We start from the raw sequence: 17,713 nt of genomic DNA on the forward strand, positions 1-17,713 counted from the left end.
CATCCAACACAGCTTTCCTTTTAATGACACTGTCAGGTCCTACTTGCGTGCGTTGTGATTAATGGGGTTACCTCATGTGCTTCCAGTTTAGAGAACATCATTTTTCTTCAAGATTGCATTTTCCTTGGTGGTCTTTGCCTTTTCTTTCTAAAGATAGACATAAAAATTCTCCTATACTGTGACTTCTCTAAATGATGAGAACTCCAGCTTAGAACTTCTCAGTAATTTACACCTAAATAGCTCCACCACTGACAGTAACTTCCTCTTGAGATGCTCCAGCTGCAATGTCCACTTAAAGCAGATGAAAAGGGAGTGAGGATGTTGTGATTCCTCCCCCCACCCCCATTCATTTTAACCTTTTCCCTTTCTGTCACCTGCCTACTCCACCCCTTTCCCACCCCTACTTCCTACTCTCACTTTTCTTTTAGGTAAACTGATTGGGGGAAAAAAAATTAAAATGCAGCACAATAGTGACTTGGAATTCCCCAGACCTGCCTATGTGAAGAGCGTTTTACACCTCATTGGTGTCTATTTATAAAAGTCCTAAACAGTTTTTTATTTAAGTCCGTGTTATATGATCTATACCGAATGACTCTATGTGGATGAGGCATATTCCTGTTGCAAACCTGACATGAAATTTTCATTGTTCATGTTTGGCTGGAGGTGGTTATTTATTAGACTCAAAACTGCTACACACACTTGGAGTGTTGATTCTGGATTTGTTTCTGTGTGTTGAAAGTGTCTGGTGCAGCTGAAGAATAAGCCAGGAGAGCCAAGTTGGGAAATAGCATGAAAAATCTTGAATCCAGGCACAAATCATTGAAAAAAAAATAATAATAAAGCATGGACAAAGGAATGTGACCATGGCTGAGGTAAAATGAAAGGAATGCAGGCAAGGCCATCTCTCAACAGCAGTGACTCTGGAGACCAGAAAATAAAGCTGCAGATTGACCTAAAATTTCAAAAGAAGTAGAATTACCTTTTTAATGATCCAGCAATCTCAGTTTTGGATATATATTTGAAGGAATTGAAAATAGGACCTTGAAAAGATTTTTGCACACACGTGCAAACTCTGCAGCTCTGTTCACTCCAAGTGTTCTCCAATAGATGGATGGATAGAGAATCGGCAAAATGGCGTATTATTCAGCCTTGAAAAGGAAGGAAATCCTGTCGCATGCTTCCATATGGATGAACCTTGAGGACATTATGCTAAGTGAAATTTTTTAATGAGGAAAAGATGGATACCACAGGATTCTTCTTACATGTAGTACCTAGAACACATAAAAACACATAAAAACAGAAAGCAGAACAGTGGTTGCCAGGGAACAAGGGGAGGGGTGAGGAAGACTTGTTCCGTGGTTAGAGTTCATTCATGCAAGATGAAAAAGATCTAGAGATACTGTACAGCAGTGCTCATGTAATTAGTCTTACAGTACTGGACACATAAAAATTATACTAGGAAGGTAGATTTATGTTATATGATTTTTAGCACAATAAAAATACATCTTTAAAGTCAATAATGGAAAGTGCAGAAAACTTGTTAACAGCTTGGATAAACTCTGTCCATCCACACCACCGTATCCACGTGGTTCTATACGTTTTGGTTCTTCTTCCAACTGCTTTGTGCCATTACTCCTACCTCACACAGATAATCTGGTGGCATTAGAGGTGACATAAAAAACAAAAGATACTAAGAACAGATGGCCTCCTGTGAAACTGAATGAGCCAGGATGTCAGTCTAGAATGATAACAGATAATGGAAGACAGCCTTCTGGAACAGAGAAGAAACTCCTAAAGGGGAGGGGATTCACCTCTCGGGAGTTGTGTAGCAAACCAAATTCGACTCATCTTTGCATTCCTCTTAAAGGAAGCACCTGGGGAAGACAGGGCTTTGTTTTCTGCTGCCTTTATCCTCCTTTACCTTTATGTTGACATATTTTTTTATCTGTAATAGGTAGTAACATACTTGTCTTATTGCCAAAGAAAGATTTACTGACGTCTTCAGTGATAGCAGTGAATCTGTGGACTCACCTCACAAGCCTGTGCCTTCTCAGCACATGTGATATTAGTCCCAAGGGAGCAAAGATAGATTCTTCTCCAGGAGGGAGAATTTTAGAACTCTTACAATATTACAATGGTTTCCAGAAAGATCCTTCCCTAATATTTAATTTCTCTTATTAAAGGAGAACTTAAATTTAATTTTCTTCCTTAATGAGACCATAATGGAACAAAGGTTGAAAACCATTGCCCTTGCTGGATGATGATATTATTCAGCCACAGCTGAAGTGAACTGGATTCAATCCAAGAAAATAAAAATGATCTAGTTCTCATATTTTGATTAAAAAATAAAAATAGAGAAATAGGTAATCTCTTTCTATAATGGACAAGCAGACACTCTGTGCTTAAATTGCATATGAAGCATACTAGTCTGTCCTGTTGTATTTATGTGAAGTCTTTGAGGAAATCTTAGTTTGACCTTGCAATATTTCTATAAATTCCAGAAAGCTCTACAACCAAACTTACCTTCTATGGCAGAGTTTGTTTAGACTTTAGCTTGAAACCTACAGCACTCTCAGGGTAATGGTCTGGAAAAAGTGGGGGCTATATAGCTTTATTTCTTAGGTTCCCAATGCCAAGCTTAGTAGCTGTCGATTCAACACATTTTAATTATTTTAAAATATTGGAGCAATGAAAGAACTTTGGTTTTAACCAGAGGTTGTGCTAGGATGAACTATATGAGATGCCTGCAGTTTAAAATTAATAGTGTTTCTTGCCATAGGTTCCCCTTAGTCCTGATTCTGGCTTTAGTAGAAGTGAAGGACAATTTCCAAATCTTTTTCTCATCAAAGTCGGTTTACACAGGCGATTGTCTGGAAGCAATATTGTCACAGGGTTGCAGGAACAAGAAATTACAAACAAATCTTTTAACACCCCTCTACTTCACTTTTGTGAGTAAATTTCATTCTACTTGCATATGACTTACGTTGACCTCAGAGATCTGAGTTTTTCACTTCTGTCTTTTAGATCACGACGGATCTAAGGCAGCGATGCACCGACAATCACACTGGAACATCGGCCTCAGCCCCCATGGCTGCAGGCATCATTGCGCTGGCCCTGGAAGCCAAGTAAGCCTTGATCTCTCTATGTATTCACTGGTGACAGCCCTAATCTCCAGGAAAATAGTCCTTCCCATGTATACAGTCCCTAGCATAACAACCCAGAAGATAGTCTTCCCAGCCCCACCTTGAAAACATCAATGATTTGGGCTTTACAAACATTTCCCTATATCAAGAACATAAGGGGGGGGGCGGTTATATGCTTAAAAAAATCGAACTGTGTAATTACTTTATTATGGAGTCATTGTATGAGCATGCCAATTGGCTCCAACCATCTTGCTTGGTTCTTTATTCTGGTCTGGGAATGTTCCTGTGAGTTTCAGAGTGGTTAGGTTGGCCCACTCATGTCCCTTTCTCCATGTCGCAGTGAGGCAGCACAGATTCCATGACAACAGCACCGTCACAGATCAACTCTGAAATACAGACGGTCAAGGCCATATGCCAGAAGCCCAGGGACAAGGACAACCCACTTATCTCAAATCCTGTTCAATATATCAAAATCTGTACCTAAAGATTTCTTTGAAAGTCCTCCTTAAGCTATTTGTACATAGGCTCATCTCCTCTTTATCTAAAAACAAATAGGTTAGTTTGTCATAGCTCTTTGAAAAACCTAATACAGGTCTAAAATCTCTTGTCTTCAATTTCAAAACCCAAAACGCTCAGGAAACTGAAAGTTCTTTTGCAAATTTAACACCCAAATTCATTGGATGGCAAACTTGTCCCAAACTGATTTCAGGCTATTTATGGTCTTTGCTCATTCCATTTATTGTGAAAATTTCTATTTTCACTGCAGAAATATTCACATATTTATGAGGTGCTGGCTCAGACCCTGCTGGAGGTTTTGTGTGTAAAATATGCTATGAACACCATCTCTGAAAAAATGTTGAGTTCCAAACACATCTGGTCCAAGGATTTTAAAAAGGGAATTGAGGGTCTGTTCTCTGAGGCTCTCCCTGTAGGAAGATCTCAGAAAAAAAAAAAAAAAAAGAACTGGAGTAATGACATCAATGTTTTTCCAAAAGTAGCTTTGCAAGCCTCCCTAGGGAGGAGTAGAAAGATTTGTCTACTCACATCTGAGGTAGAGCAATAGCAGGTGACAGGGAAAGAATCCAGGATAGTAAAGAGGCTCAGGTACTGGATTAAGAATGGGGCTGGTTCATTCCCACGACACAAGCAGCATCCCAACATTTATAGTTGCCACTCTGTAAGGCAGGAAGCCTATGTTAAGGCAGTCTGTCCTTAATATATATGGATACAGTAGATTGCTAAGTCATTTAAATCCTTGGGCTGAACCACAAGCAGAATCCAGGCTCAGGATGTGGTGCTCTATCTTTGGGTGGCCTCCCACATAAGCCTTGTCATGGGAGATATCCAAGCCCCTGTGAGCATTTGGATTTCTTTCTTTTTGACAAGGTTAAATATGAAGTCATTTAAAACATATTATATCTTTTAAGGTGTTAAAAGTTTGGGTTTAGCAAGGAACTGGCACTTCTATGAAATTCTCACTTTACAACTTTTCACTGAAGTGTTCTGGCAGAATTCTCAACTAAGTGTCTGTGTTTTTAATTTGGTGGACTCTAAATAGGATTTTTCAAGAAACATTGTTTTCTTTCTGAAATTCTAGGTTGCTTCTCTGGAACATTTTCCTATCTGCAAAATATTGAAGGGGAAAAAAATCAGGAATTTCTTTACCCCCCACACCCCCAAAAGGCTATGATCTCAGATTCAAATTTGGCATCCTGACACTGTAACTGGTGCTACAGAGAATCAGATAATGCTTGGTTCTTTGAGATATTACTGTAACATTGTTATTTTCAACAACAGTTCTTTTAAGCGCTATTTAAGTTGAAATGCAGAATCCTAACTTTAAACCTGAAACAACCCACTCAGTGAGATAAGGTCACTTTGGGGCTGGGCAACACATTCAAAGGCTGCAACTGTTCTTTTCTTTTGTGTGTCGAGCATTTTTCAAGATTTATTTTTGCCAAAACTGTGATGGGTGGAATGAAGTTCCCCAAATACAGGTTACTGGGAAATCCACTGTATTTTAAGATTTTAGCAATCCAGTTCAATCATGGGTCCAAAATAGATGATAAACAATCTGACAAAGAATATACCTTTCCTGTCACACCTTTGGTTTGACCTACAGGCCAATCTGTGCCTGTAAGTGCAGCTGAATTATAGAAAAGAGGTCCAAATACCGTTAAGAGTGGGTCAAGCATCGATATTAAACCAGCAGCAAAATAAGGAGTGGTGCTGCAGCTTGAGTGAAAATTACCTAAAACTAGAAAATTGAAGAGAGGAGCTCAAATAACAGTGCACTGAGACTGCAGTTGTTCTAAAACTAAGCCCAGTGCTTGCACATTCCCACCATCTCTTCAACAGCCCCGGCAGTCCTTGCAGTCTCCTATTACCCTTCTACTTCTCAATCATACTTGAACCTTGGTATTTTGAGATTTGGCCTTTACTATCACAAGCTGAAGAGCCAGATCTTCAAGATACTCCTTTGTAAGGGGAGAGGAGAAAAAGCTTCAGGAGGCAGAATTATGGCCTGGGATACTGCCTTGCTCTCCAGGTAGGCACAGCCTGCTACACCTGGGTCAGCTGAGTAACTGAATAGGCTGTGCCTTCAGATGACAAGCTGCAAACAGAGCCTGCTGTTCCCTGTTTAACGTCATGGTCCTACACTACAAGGACAGATGTATCATTTCTCTGAATATCCCTAGATTGCAGTATTTACTCAATCATAGGGACATCAGGGAAAACACCATGCTCTGAGCTTCCCCTAGTCTGTCTCCTTCATGTTCCCCAGTTTCTTGCCCGCACAGGAGACTTGCCTGGATCAGTAGGACTGTAAGTCCTGTTATAGATGCTACTTTGGCCTATGGCCTCTCTGCCATTCTTAAACCTTCTCAGGAAATTAAGAGCAAAAATAACAAATACAAAACATAGAATCAGATAAGCTTAAACTGTCCAGATCTCTTATCTAACTTAATAATGTTTGATCATGAAATAACTTTGCTGTGACAGCCCACAGGACTCCCAGGACATCCTTTTCCTACAAGGTATACAGCAAACTACATTGCAATAAAGTCCACTGTGTTAGACCCCCAGATTCTTGAATGAAAATAGTCCGCTCTCTTTCCATGGGTTCTGTACTTTTTTAAATTAATATTTTAATATTTTACAATGTTAATTATTCATTAATAATGCCTCCATGGGTTCTGTACTTAAGAATTCAACCAACCATGGTTGAAATATTTGAGAAAAAGATCACATCTGGACTGAGCATGTACAGACATTTATTTCTTGTCATTATTCCCTAAAATAAGGCATTATAACAACTATTGACATACCAATTATTTTGTAGTAGGCATTATAAATAATCTAAAGATGATTTAAAGTATATGGGAAAATGTGCATAGGTTGATTTCAAATACTACATCATTTAATATAGGAGACTTGAGCATCTGTCGACTTTGGTATTTGCAAGGAGTCCTGGAACCAGTCCCCCACAGGTAGGGGTGACTGTGTTCTGTTCTGTTTCCAAGACTCTACTATTCTGGCTCCTTATTTTTTCTTGCTGAGTGTGAGCCTCTTTGGGTTGTTTTAAACTCTGCAGCCAACTCTGACAATCTTATGAATCTTACCTTGGGGTAAATTGGGTGATTTTTCCCTTGTTCCCAAAGATGCTTCTAGAAATCATAAGCAATTTCAAAATAAATGAAAATACTATCATCTTTAAAAAGAAGGGAAAATAACTATTTTTGTGTTGGAGTGCCCTCAACACATATTTATTGGTTCAGAAGACATACTGTTTCAATTTTTTTATTTTGTGGTTTTTTTAAAGTAATTTTTTCTGATTTTTCAGCTGAGTGAATAGGGAATAGGTAAGTGCTGATTACAAGAGAATTAACTGCCATCTGCTAGTTAAAATGATGTCTTTTATATAGTGAAATTCAAAAAGCTCAAAGTGCCCTAGGAAACAAGTATCTTAAAGAAGAAAATAGTAAAAGATGAGTACGCTAATTTTAGGTTAGCAACCTAGGAGAATACCAAGTCATATTTGTAAGGAGCTTTTCATCTACTTACTGGCGTGTGTTGTCAGTACTCTAGACCTGTGGAAAATAAAACAAAAAAGGAGCTTACTAGCAACTGATGTTTCACATAAATGGTTGAAATTACTGACATTCATAAAAGTAGAGTGCTCAGAATAACAAACTATGTTTTGCTGAAAGTCTTCCCGACCTAAGTCTGCAATTATTAGCAAATAAAAGCCATTTCAGTGGAGTCTTTTATAGGTTAAAGTGTCATATTAACTCAGGAAATTCAAATTTTAAATTCCCCAAAGCAACCTTTTGGCTTGAATTGCAAAGGGCCTGTTATTGGACATTTGAAAAATATATGTTCAACAACCAAAAGCAGTTACTCTACATAGTGAATGGCAAACAAAAGTCACTGAGTCAGATAGAAACTTCTGGAATTATTTAGAACATAGATGAAGGTATTGGTAAAAAGAACCTTCCAGAAACCCTTGGTTTCGGTGATCCAATTTTCCTCAAATTTCTCAACTAATTGGCCACGGAAGTAGCATACTTTGAGAAAACCCAATAAAACTAGTTCTAAATTTAGAAAATGAGAAAATGGGATGGCAGTTATTATTCTACACTAGAAATATACCTGATATATATTAAACATGAGCTGCCATGGTATACTATGTACACACACACATACACGCACATACACACACACACACACACACGCAATCGGATTTACATGTTTCCAGGTAGGCTCATCTGCTTTTTCTTTTTTTCTGTTACAATTTTCCTAGTACCACTGGTTTATAGAATATGAATGACACATAATGTTTAAGGAACATGAAATATAATTATAGATCACTTATATAATTTCTTATTGTTCTTTAGATATATTCATATGTAATATCTTCCAAAGAAACTTAGTTTCTTGGGAAATAGGATTATGTCTTATAATCTTTATTTATGTGTATACATCAAATATATTAAGCACCAGAAAACATTAAGGCATCATGGCATATATTAGGTGAATTCAAGGGAATCACTTTACAGTGGAGCAGGAAAGCTCCCAAGGTCAGGGTCATCTGCAGGGGTGAAGGGACATGAGACAGGAATCCCTGGGGCTGGAGACAGTGGAACTACCAGGAGTTGACAGGGACACACTGTCCCACATTGGTCCTGCAGGGAGGCAGGCAGAACTTGGACTGAGGTCCTAATTCTCTCCTCCCATACCTGTTTCTCTCCAGTGTACCCCATGGGCCAAATCCTGCCAGAAGCCAGTGGACTGGGAGTCCATAGACAGAGGCCATGTATATCACTGTTTCATAGCACAGAGCTTGTGGAGAGAAGACCTGAAGGGTTGGTGGGGAGACATCTTCAACAGTTCTGTAGGAGTGCCACAGAATAAACTGTGTTCCCAAAAATTTTGTGGGAACTGTGTTCCCACAAACCTTAGGGTATGTGATACCCTAAGGCCCAATATGACTGCATTTCTAGACAGGGCATAATTCAAATATTTGTTTAGAAAAAGTATCACTTGCCATCCAAGAATCTTACAATCTCATTAGGGACAAATGTTCACTAGCAAATCTACACAAATTATTTAAGACAGCCAATGAAAGAGTCTTGGGGGAAAGATTTTGGAGGGTACAGGACTTGGTGGAAAATATAAATGGTTAACTTTGATAATTCCAATTGGAACATGGTTCTATCACAACCACTTGTATATCCCATGGGACACCCAAGCATAATGTTCTTAACAAGGTCTGTCCTCAAACCTTGTGTTTTCAACAACGGAACTGCATCCTATAGAAGTTAACAGAAATGCTCAGTTTTGTATATAAATTATTTTTGCCTTTGTGGCTTTTAGTGACCTCCCTGTGCTATCTCATCCCTCTCCTTGTTGACTTGTCCTTTACTAGAGCTGAACCTCACATTTCTATTCCTCTCTCAGCTTCCAACTCTCCCTACCTCCTGTCCTTAGTGGAAGAGGTCACTGTCAGACATGGAAAAAGGTCAAAGTGCAAAATATTGAAGTATTACACCAAAGGATGATTCACACCATATGCTGGTAATTTAAAAGAAAAAAAATCCTGAAAATATTTTCTCAAGAAAATAACAATCTTGGGCTAGGGTTGTGGCTAAGAGGTAGAGCGCCTGCCTCAAATGCATAGGGCACTGAGTTCGATCCTCAGTACCACATAAATAAATAAAATAAAGGCATTGTGTCCATCTACAACTAATAATTTTTTTAAAAAAAATTAACTTTCTTATACACCTAAAAGATCCAGGTATATAAATTTTATGCAGGCCTGATTGATCAACCACTAAATATCTTTGTTTTACCTTTCTTTACCATCTTTCTTAGCGATAAAGATTTCCAATGCAGGAAAAATGTAAGGAAGTGTCCCAAAATATTTGTGATACAGTTATTGTGAGAAATTGGTACCTGAGACAGTTGAGAGGACGCCTGTAGTTTTTAACAAATTAGTTCAGAGTTAAAGTAACTTACTGATGGGGCTTCAGGTTTTTAGAACTGAATATGACCAAGGGTGATCACAGAAGGGTTTGATAGTCACAAACATTTCTAAATATTGGTGTGTTAGCCTCTTAGAACTGATAGCCTGTAAACCAATCTTATCTTCTTTTTGTTGTTGTTGTTTTTTTTAATTAAAAACACATTTCAGTATAAAATGTTCCATTTAAGAATTTTCCCAAGGGCCACATTCAGTGGTATGAAATGTTTCAGTGGGTGGGGAGCACAAATGTGTTTGGTTATAGAGGTAAAATTGCAGAGGATATTCCAGTCCTTTCCTTTTAGGAGAGTTTTGTTTATTTCAATTAGAACTTAGAAAGGACAAGCACAAACAGTGAGAAATGCAGGCACATGTACCCAGATTCAGTGCAATCACAGGCATAAAGAGCAGGTACCCTCCCAACCTCCCTTCCACACACTCATGTACTGCAATGTTGGCTTAGAATTTGGCCAAGATTCCTGATGTGGAGAGTTAAGATACACAGCGTGAAGAGGTTGAAGAGGAGTAAAGGTTAATCAGGGAGGAGAGTTGAAAAGAAGGCTTGTGGGGTAAAAACAGCATACATTTCAACTTGAGACGGAGCGGACAGAGAAGGGATGTACTGTCCTGGATTATTCCCTATAGTGAAATAATTGTAACCAGACCCACAGAGCAGTTACCGCGGGCCTTCTGCCAGGACTGTGCATGAAAATAGCTTTGTTATGTCTACATACACACAGACAATACAGTCTGTCCTCTAGCACTTTTCAAGTTCAAATTATGTGGAAGCCAATTTTCCCTGGACTAGACTTTGTACCTTAAGTAATGGTTTCAAACCAGGATGGCTTCCAAAGGTATCCATTATGACTGCAGAAGCCCTGGTCAACAGGCTCATTCACCTTGAATTATCCTGGGGATTTGCCAGAATTTTCCATCTCCTTCCCTAGGTGAGGAAACTGAGAAACATGTGAGAGAGTGGAGCTGCTCAGCAGCTGCACCGAGGAGTAAGGTGTTCTTGGGGAACTGTTATCTGCCTCTTTTTGCTTAGCTCTTTTTTAAAAAACTAGTTTATTGATTGAAAACATGTTATTCTTATTGCTGTAATAATAAAGACAGTTTTTAAGAAGAATACTTCTTAGTCCTGTTGCAATCACTAGATATGTTTCCTTGTGTAGCAGGCCAAATATCATTTTCAAAGTGTCAAATATTAGAAATGTCTCATGGTATAAATATCCAATTTGTGTGGGAGGAGGCAGATGAACAATTTGGAAAGCTAGAGGAGTAGTTCAAGAGAGATTAGGGGAGCCTGGTGGATGCAATGGGGATGGCATAGAGAAGTGGGGAAATTTGATGGACATTCTGCAAGTGGAGCCAACAGGGAATGAATTAGGTATGTGCCTTGGGGGAAAAGGAAAAAAATCAAGACTGAGGTCTAGTTTCTTGGCTGAACATGGATGGATTGTGATATCATTTATAGAAATAGATACCCTTTCTTTTTTCCAATGAGATTTTGGAAATTAGAAGAAGCATAGAATCTGGTGGCACCAGGTCCCTAGTCAAATAATGCCTTACAACAGGCCCTGTAGCAAATGTCTAGGACAATCATCAGCGGTGCTTTGGTAGGTCGGGTCCCCCAGCAATGGATTAATCCTCAGAAAATGTCTGTCACTGCCATCCTGAATGCTCTGAATGACTGAAACAGTTTACATTTTTAAGAAGATAAAGAATGTGGACCTAATGTGCATTCTACTACCCCATCTGCCTCTCTGTCCTTTAATCCCAATAGAGTGGGAACAGCAAATTATCCTCAGTGCAGGCACCCAGGAAGATTGCTTAGATAGTCCACTGATCAGTGAGTTTGAAAGATATATGTACAATTTAGTATTTCAGTTTTGTCTCCTGAGAGTTTATAGATTTTGCTGGTTGCCAGGAAATTTTTGTTCTTGATGGTGCCTCTGGTTACACCCCAAATACTATCAAATATCATTTTTCTTGCTAAGAAAAAGAAAACATGACTTTTTGTTCAGGGGCCATTACTTTCACATCACAGCCTGCTACTTAATCACTTCAGTCAAGGCACATTAAAAGACTTTCTCCATAATGACTCATGTGATAGTTTCATCAAACAGTACTGTCTTCATATTCAAAGATTCCCAGATATATCCCTAAGCTCTATATTGAAACCCAGTTCAGATTCAAGTCTGTTTATATACCAAATGGTCTGAGGCTAAGTTTTGAATCTATCTGACTCGTACCCATGTTGTCTTAACCTATAATTATTTTTACTTCTGGGCTATATTTCTCACATAAAAGTTAAGATTTTTTTCACGTCATTTTCTCTGAAGAAAATAATTGATCCTAATAACACCACAATCTAGTTTTAGTAGTCAGTTGATAACAGCATTACTTTTTTCCTTTTCTCAAAAAAAAAAAAAAAACTGTAATCGTCATGCATTTTGCCATCAGTATGGGAGAAAACCTAAATTAGAGAAGTATGACTGACAGATTGAAAATCTTGTCATTTTACTCACATATAAGATTTATTCATCCTGACATCAATAAGCCAGTGATGGCATTTGATATGTTGAAAGCTCCAAGCAACACATTCACTAGGAAATCAACTGTGATACCTGGAATAGAACATGCAACACAGAAAGAAAGACATTGTATGATGTTTACAAGGTTGTGTGATTTCTTTCCCTCTTGGGTTAAGTTTTAATATCCTATTTGTGGATGATTCTGAATTTTACTGAGTAACCATATATGTGACTAAGATGCAGGGAAGTCTTTGCATATTCCAGAAGACCAGTAAATCTCTGAATGCTGGCAGTGTCATTCTTAACCAGAAAGATCATAGTACATCAGACTGCAATATCCTATGTATGACACAGAAGATTCTTCTTACCATTGGCCCCAAATGAGTCTGGAAATATTGCACAGTGCAAAAAGACAAATAAAAGATAAAATGATGACCCAAAAAAACAAACAAACAGCAGTCTGCTTTTACTGAATGTTTGCTCTATTCCAAATTCTGAACTACATGCTTACATCAGTAATCCTCATTTAATCCCCCAAGCAGTGCTCCAAGGTAGGCATTGCAACCCTGTTACAGATGTGGAAAGTGGAAAGTGAAGCTTAGAAATTCACAGTCAGTGATAGAACTGGAGGTTGAACTCCAAGCAGTGTATGTAACACGAGCACACACCACACTACCACATCATCACCTTCCTGTTTTAAGAGCACACAGGCTCTGTGGACTATATAAGGGCTATGAGTTTTGAAAAGGGAGTTAAAATCCTGAGCAGGGATGATTTAGGAAGACTTTACAGAACAGGAGGGATTTGAGCTATAGTTCAAAGATTTGTTTTCAACTTTAGTGTGCATGAGTCATTAGGGATCTCTTTAAAAATGCCTATTTTGACGTTCTCAAAGTAATTCAACTACAGGTGATCCATAGATCTCCAGAAACCTCCCTAGACCGTAAACTGTCTTGCAAGTCAGTAGCCTCTGCAACAAGAACAATTGGCACATAGTAGACAAAACCGTGTGTGTGTGTGTGTGTGTGTGTGTCTAACTTACAGAATGAATGGAAGAAACTCGTCTTATAATTATTCGGAAGTTTGCATGGGTAACTCTATATAGGTATATGAGTTATAGTGCCAGAAAGTTCCGTTTTAACTTAAAGTTGATTGATTCAAGAAATATTTATTGGATTATTCTTATTACTATAATTTCTTTATTTTGAAACAGACTTTTTTTTTCACCTCTCTAAAATTAACATGTCTTCCAAGTCCTGGTTGCAGATCTGGAGCATCATAATTTGATGCAGTTCAGTATGTGCCTGGTACTGTGCTAACAACTGGAATACATCTGAGCAAAACACACGGTCCATGCCAGAGCTGCCAGGGAGGGCACAGCAGGTTGAACACACTTGTATGAGAGGCCTTGACCCTGGCTCCAGTAGCGCATATGTTGAAGTTAACAGAGGCACTGATTAAAGGTAATTGTACCTAGTATGGAAGAAGAAATGAAGCAGTGTGGTATTGTGATAAAGGGCGATAACCAATAAGGGTAGGAAAGAAGGTGTTACAACAAGAAAGGTTAAGGCAAAGCCATCAATGAAATGATAGCAGTTTTGGTCATAAAGGTGATCTAACTTATACTTGGCTTATGTGAGTTTTTCCTGAGTTCTTATTTGATAGCAACATTAAACCACATTTCACCTTTTTCATCCAACAGTGCTTGCAGTCATGACAAAGCTTTAGAATAGAAAGCCAAATGATAAAGAAGAAAACCCAAAAGGTCTAAGATTTTTCTTTTATTTTCCTATTACACATTTCAAAACATGCCTGTATATGATTGAAAACAGGCTGAAAATTGGCATCGCTTCAAAGACTAAAGCTGATTGTTGAGTCATTAAGAATACACTTAAAATCTTTATGTTTCTATCAGCAGTGGGCTCTTTGGTTTATCTGAAATATTTGGTACCCAACCAGGGAATGTTGGAATGAAGGAAAGGACCCTGAGTGAAATCCAGGGTAGGGAGTTGTATTCTCTTAATGGCTGTTGGAGGGATCTGCTTATTGTTTAGCTGGGGGAAACCTTTACAAATGACTCCCAAGAATGTTTTTGAGAGCTTCCGGGAGGGAGTATGATATGGAAGTGATCATATTCATCCTGCCGAAATCTTCCTACTGCTCTGAATTTAGGTACCAGGGGAATTGTCATTAAATGGTCTCCTTTCTAAAGCAGATGTATTCAATTTTACAATTTTCATTGTGCTAATACCCTCAATTACATGGGATCCCATACATGGAATGTAAAATAATTTTTATCGGTTTGTCTGAGGAATCATAACATTGGAAATCTGCCCAGAGCCCATCTGGTCTGTGGAGGTGCTATTTGGTGAGAGTGTTCAAGGATCACAGAGAGAAGACAAGAACAATGATAATAGAATATAGACTGGTTTTAAAATCTATTTTTTTTAGGTTTTTAAAAATATTTTTAAAGTCACTTATTTTGAACATTTATACTATTTTGGTATTAAAACTTCCATACTAGTATGACTATCCTTATTTGATAAAATTAAAAGGACCCAATCTTGTGTTGATTCCCACATTGAAAAACACTGTGCTAAGTCTTTGAAATCTGGGAGATATTGAGAGCTTTTTTACATCCTAGTGATGCTCGCAAATATCCCTCTCACTATATTTGCCACTGATGACTTGAGAACAAATAAATATTTATTTAACACTGATAGATGTCTGTAAGAGAGTCCCATGGCCAACAATTTTGCTAGCAATAGAGCATTTTTAAAAATTAGATTATTATAACCAAAACAATAAATGCCCTTTGTTAATAATATATATATATATATACATACAGACATATATATAATAAAAGTTTCCACATATAGTCAAATTTCAGTAGCTGTCATATGTATAAGTAGTGTAATAATGCCTGATAACATCATGCTGATGGCAAATATATATTCTTAATATAAATGATGTATTTATTATGAAATATTCCATACTTTATTACCTTTAATCTGCATGATGCTTTTTCTTCAGATCCTGTTTATTTTATTGTCCCTCTTCCCAATTTTTAAAAAATTTTTTAAACCAAGCCATGCTTTATCCAAACTAAAAAAAAAGCAAAATTAGATTAAAGAAGGTTTCAGGTCTTTCTCAGTGTTCTCTGTTCAATTGTTAGAAACTGAATATTTAGGAGTTCTTCAATTATAAGAATGAAAATTCAAATTGAATATCTGAATTATGTTTCAAAGTCACTCGAAAAAATAGCAATGTTGCAAATCCTCTACAAATCACCTAATAGTGTTTCAAGTTGTTCTTATTTTTTTACCTGACTATAAATACTGAATATACTATTCCTTCTACATATTTATTGTAAATATTTTGTCAATTTATCATTTCCTTTTAAATTTTCTTCATTCTATTTCAGTATAAAGAACATTTTTTATGTTTGAGTTATTATTCAGTCAAATATATATGTCCTTTCTGATTTCTTCAGTTAGATGGTCATATTTGATCTTTCAGTATCTCCTGGAGAATCTTAAGTATTCTGATGAAATCTCTCTATGTTCCCTTAAAATTAACCCACATATATGTGAAGCAGGGAATTATTTGCTCTATTATAGGATGATCAGTAAACCCAGATTAAAGTATAATAGAAAGTCCATTCATACCTCAAAATCTATTAATTCCCAACTTATGCTTTCATCTAGAGTATTTTCTCATTTCATTTCTCACCGTCGATGTTTAACCACCCAAAATTATTTTGGTGTCAGAATCTAACTTTAATTTTCATAGAGCTCCCATTGGCCCAGTGTCATTTGTTAAGTAACTTATCTCCTCCAGTAACAATTTGTTTTTCATTCTTTAAGTTGTTGCATTTATGGAGATTTTTCTTAGTATGTAATGTTGTACTATTTTAGCATGGAATAATCACTTCACATTTTAAGTATTTTTTTTGTACTAGGGATTGAACACAGGGACACTTATCAACCCAGCTAGCTTCATTCCCCAGCTCTATTAATTAATTAATTAATTAAGAAACAATCTGGCTAAATTGCTAAGGCTGACTGCAAACATGCAATCCTCCTCCCTCAGCTTCCCAAGTTGCAGCAATTATAGACATGCATCAAAAAAATGTATGTCTACCTTTTTTTTAATTCACTGTGATATATTTATATACGTAGGTAGAATAGTTTGGTAACTTTCATTCCATCTTCCTCCCTTTTCCCCTTCCTCTTCCCTCACTCTCAATTCCCTTCCTCTATTCTACTGATCTCTCTTCTATTTTCATGGGAATTTCCCTTCCCTACCCCTTGGTTTTTTGTTTGTTTTTCTTATTTACTTATTTATTTTAGTTGTTGATGGACCTTTATTTTATTTACTTATTTATATGTGGTGCTGAAAATCGAACCCATGCCTCACATGCTAGGAAAATGCTCTACCACTGAGCTACAACTCCAGCCCCTTGTTTTCCTTCTTCGGTCTATCTTCCTCATGTGAGAGAAAACATTGGACTCTTGACTTTCTGGGTCTGGCTTATCTCACTTAGCATGATGTTCTCCAGTTTAATCCATCTACCAGCAAATGACATAATTTCATTCTTCTTTATGGTTGAGTAACATTCCATTGTGTCTATATACCACATTTTCTTTATCCATATGTCTGTTGATAGGCATTTGTTTTGGTTCCATTCCATAACTTTATTACTGTGAATTGTGCTCCTAAAAACATTGATGTGACTGTGTCCCTATAGTATGGTGATTTTAGACCTCTTGGATATATAACAAGGAGTAGGATAACTGGGTCATATGGTGTTACCAGTCCTAGTTGTTTTTAGGAATATTTGTACTGCTTTCCAGAGTGGTCATACTAATTTCCAGCCTCACCAACATTGCATAAGTATTTCCTTTTTCCACACATCCTCACCAACATTTATTATTTTTTATATTCTTAATAATTACCATTCTGACTGAAATGAGATGAAATCCTAATGTAGTTTTTATTTGCATTCTCCTGATTGCTGGAAATGTTGAACACTTTCATATATTTGTTTGCTGTTTTTATTTCTTATTTTGAGAAATGTTCTTTTGCCCATTTATCGATTAGATTATTTGTTTTGTGTGTATGTGTGTTAAGTTTTTTGAGTTCTTCATATATTCTTGATATTCATATGTTTTCTCCTTTCTGAGAAGATGGCAAAGATTTTCTCCCATTCTGAAGTCTCTCTCTTCACACACACTATTTTTTTCTTTGCTGTGCAGAAGATTTTTAAATTGATGTAGTCCCGCTTGTTGATTCTTGGTTTTACATATTGTGCTTTAGGAATCTTGTTAAGGAAGTCAGTACCTGTGTCAATATATTGGAGTGTTGAGCCTACATTTTCATCTAGCAGTAGCAGAATTGCTGGCCTAATTCCTCGGCCTTTGAGCCACTTTGACTTTTGTGCAGGGTGAGAAATAGGGATCTTTTACGTATGGCTATCCAGTTTTCCTAACATAATTTGTTTGAAAGGC

The 17,713-nt window shown here is 37.3% G+C and overlaps 1 protein-coding gene across 4 annotated transcripts in view; it reads left to right on the plus strand.

The window, feature by feature from the left end:
* The window catches only part of Pcsk5 (proprotein convertase subtilisin/kexin type 5), a 448,718-nt gene that overhangs the window by 206,351 nt on the left and 224,654 nt on the right, over positions 1-17,713 (plus strand). For all 4 annotated transcript variants that reach the window (XM_015492940.2, XM_048806923.1, XM_015492941.2 and 1 more), the window contains one exon: positions 3,025-3,125. In XM_015492940.2, coding sequence (XP_015348426.1) covers positions 3,025-3,125 — 101 coding nt within the window. The remainder of the gene's footprint in view (positions 1-3,024; positions 3,126-17,713) is intronic.

This window comes from Marmota marmota, unplaced genomic scaffold (genome assembly GCF_001458135.2).
Source record: "Marmota marmota marmota unplaced genomic scaffold, marMar, whole genome shotgun sequence".
Taxonomy (NCBI): domain Eukaryota; kingdom Metazoa; phylum Chordata; class Mammalia; order Rodentia; family Sciuridae; genus Marmota; species Marmota marmota.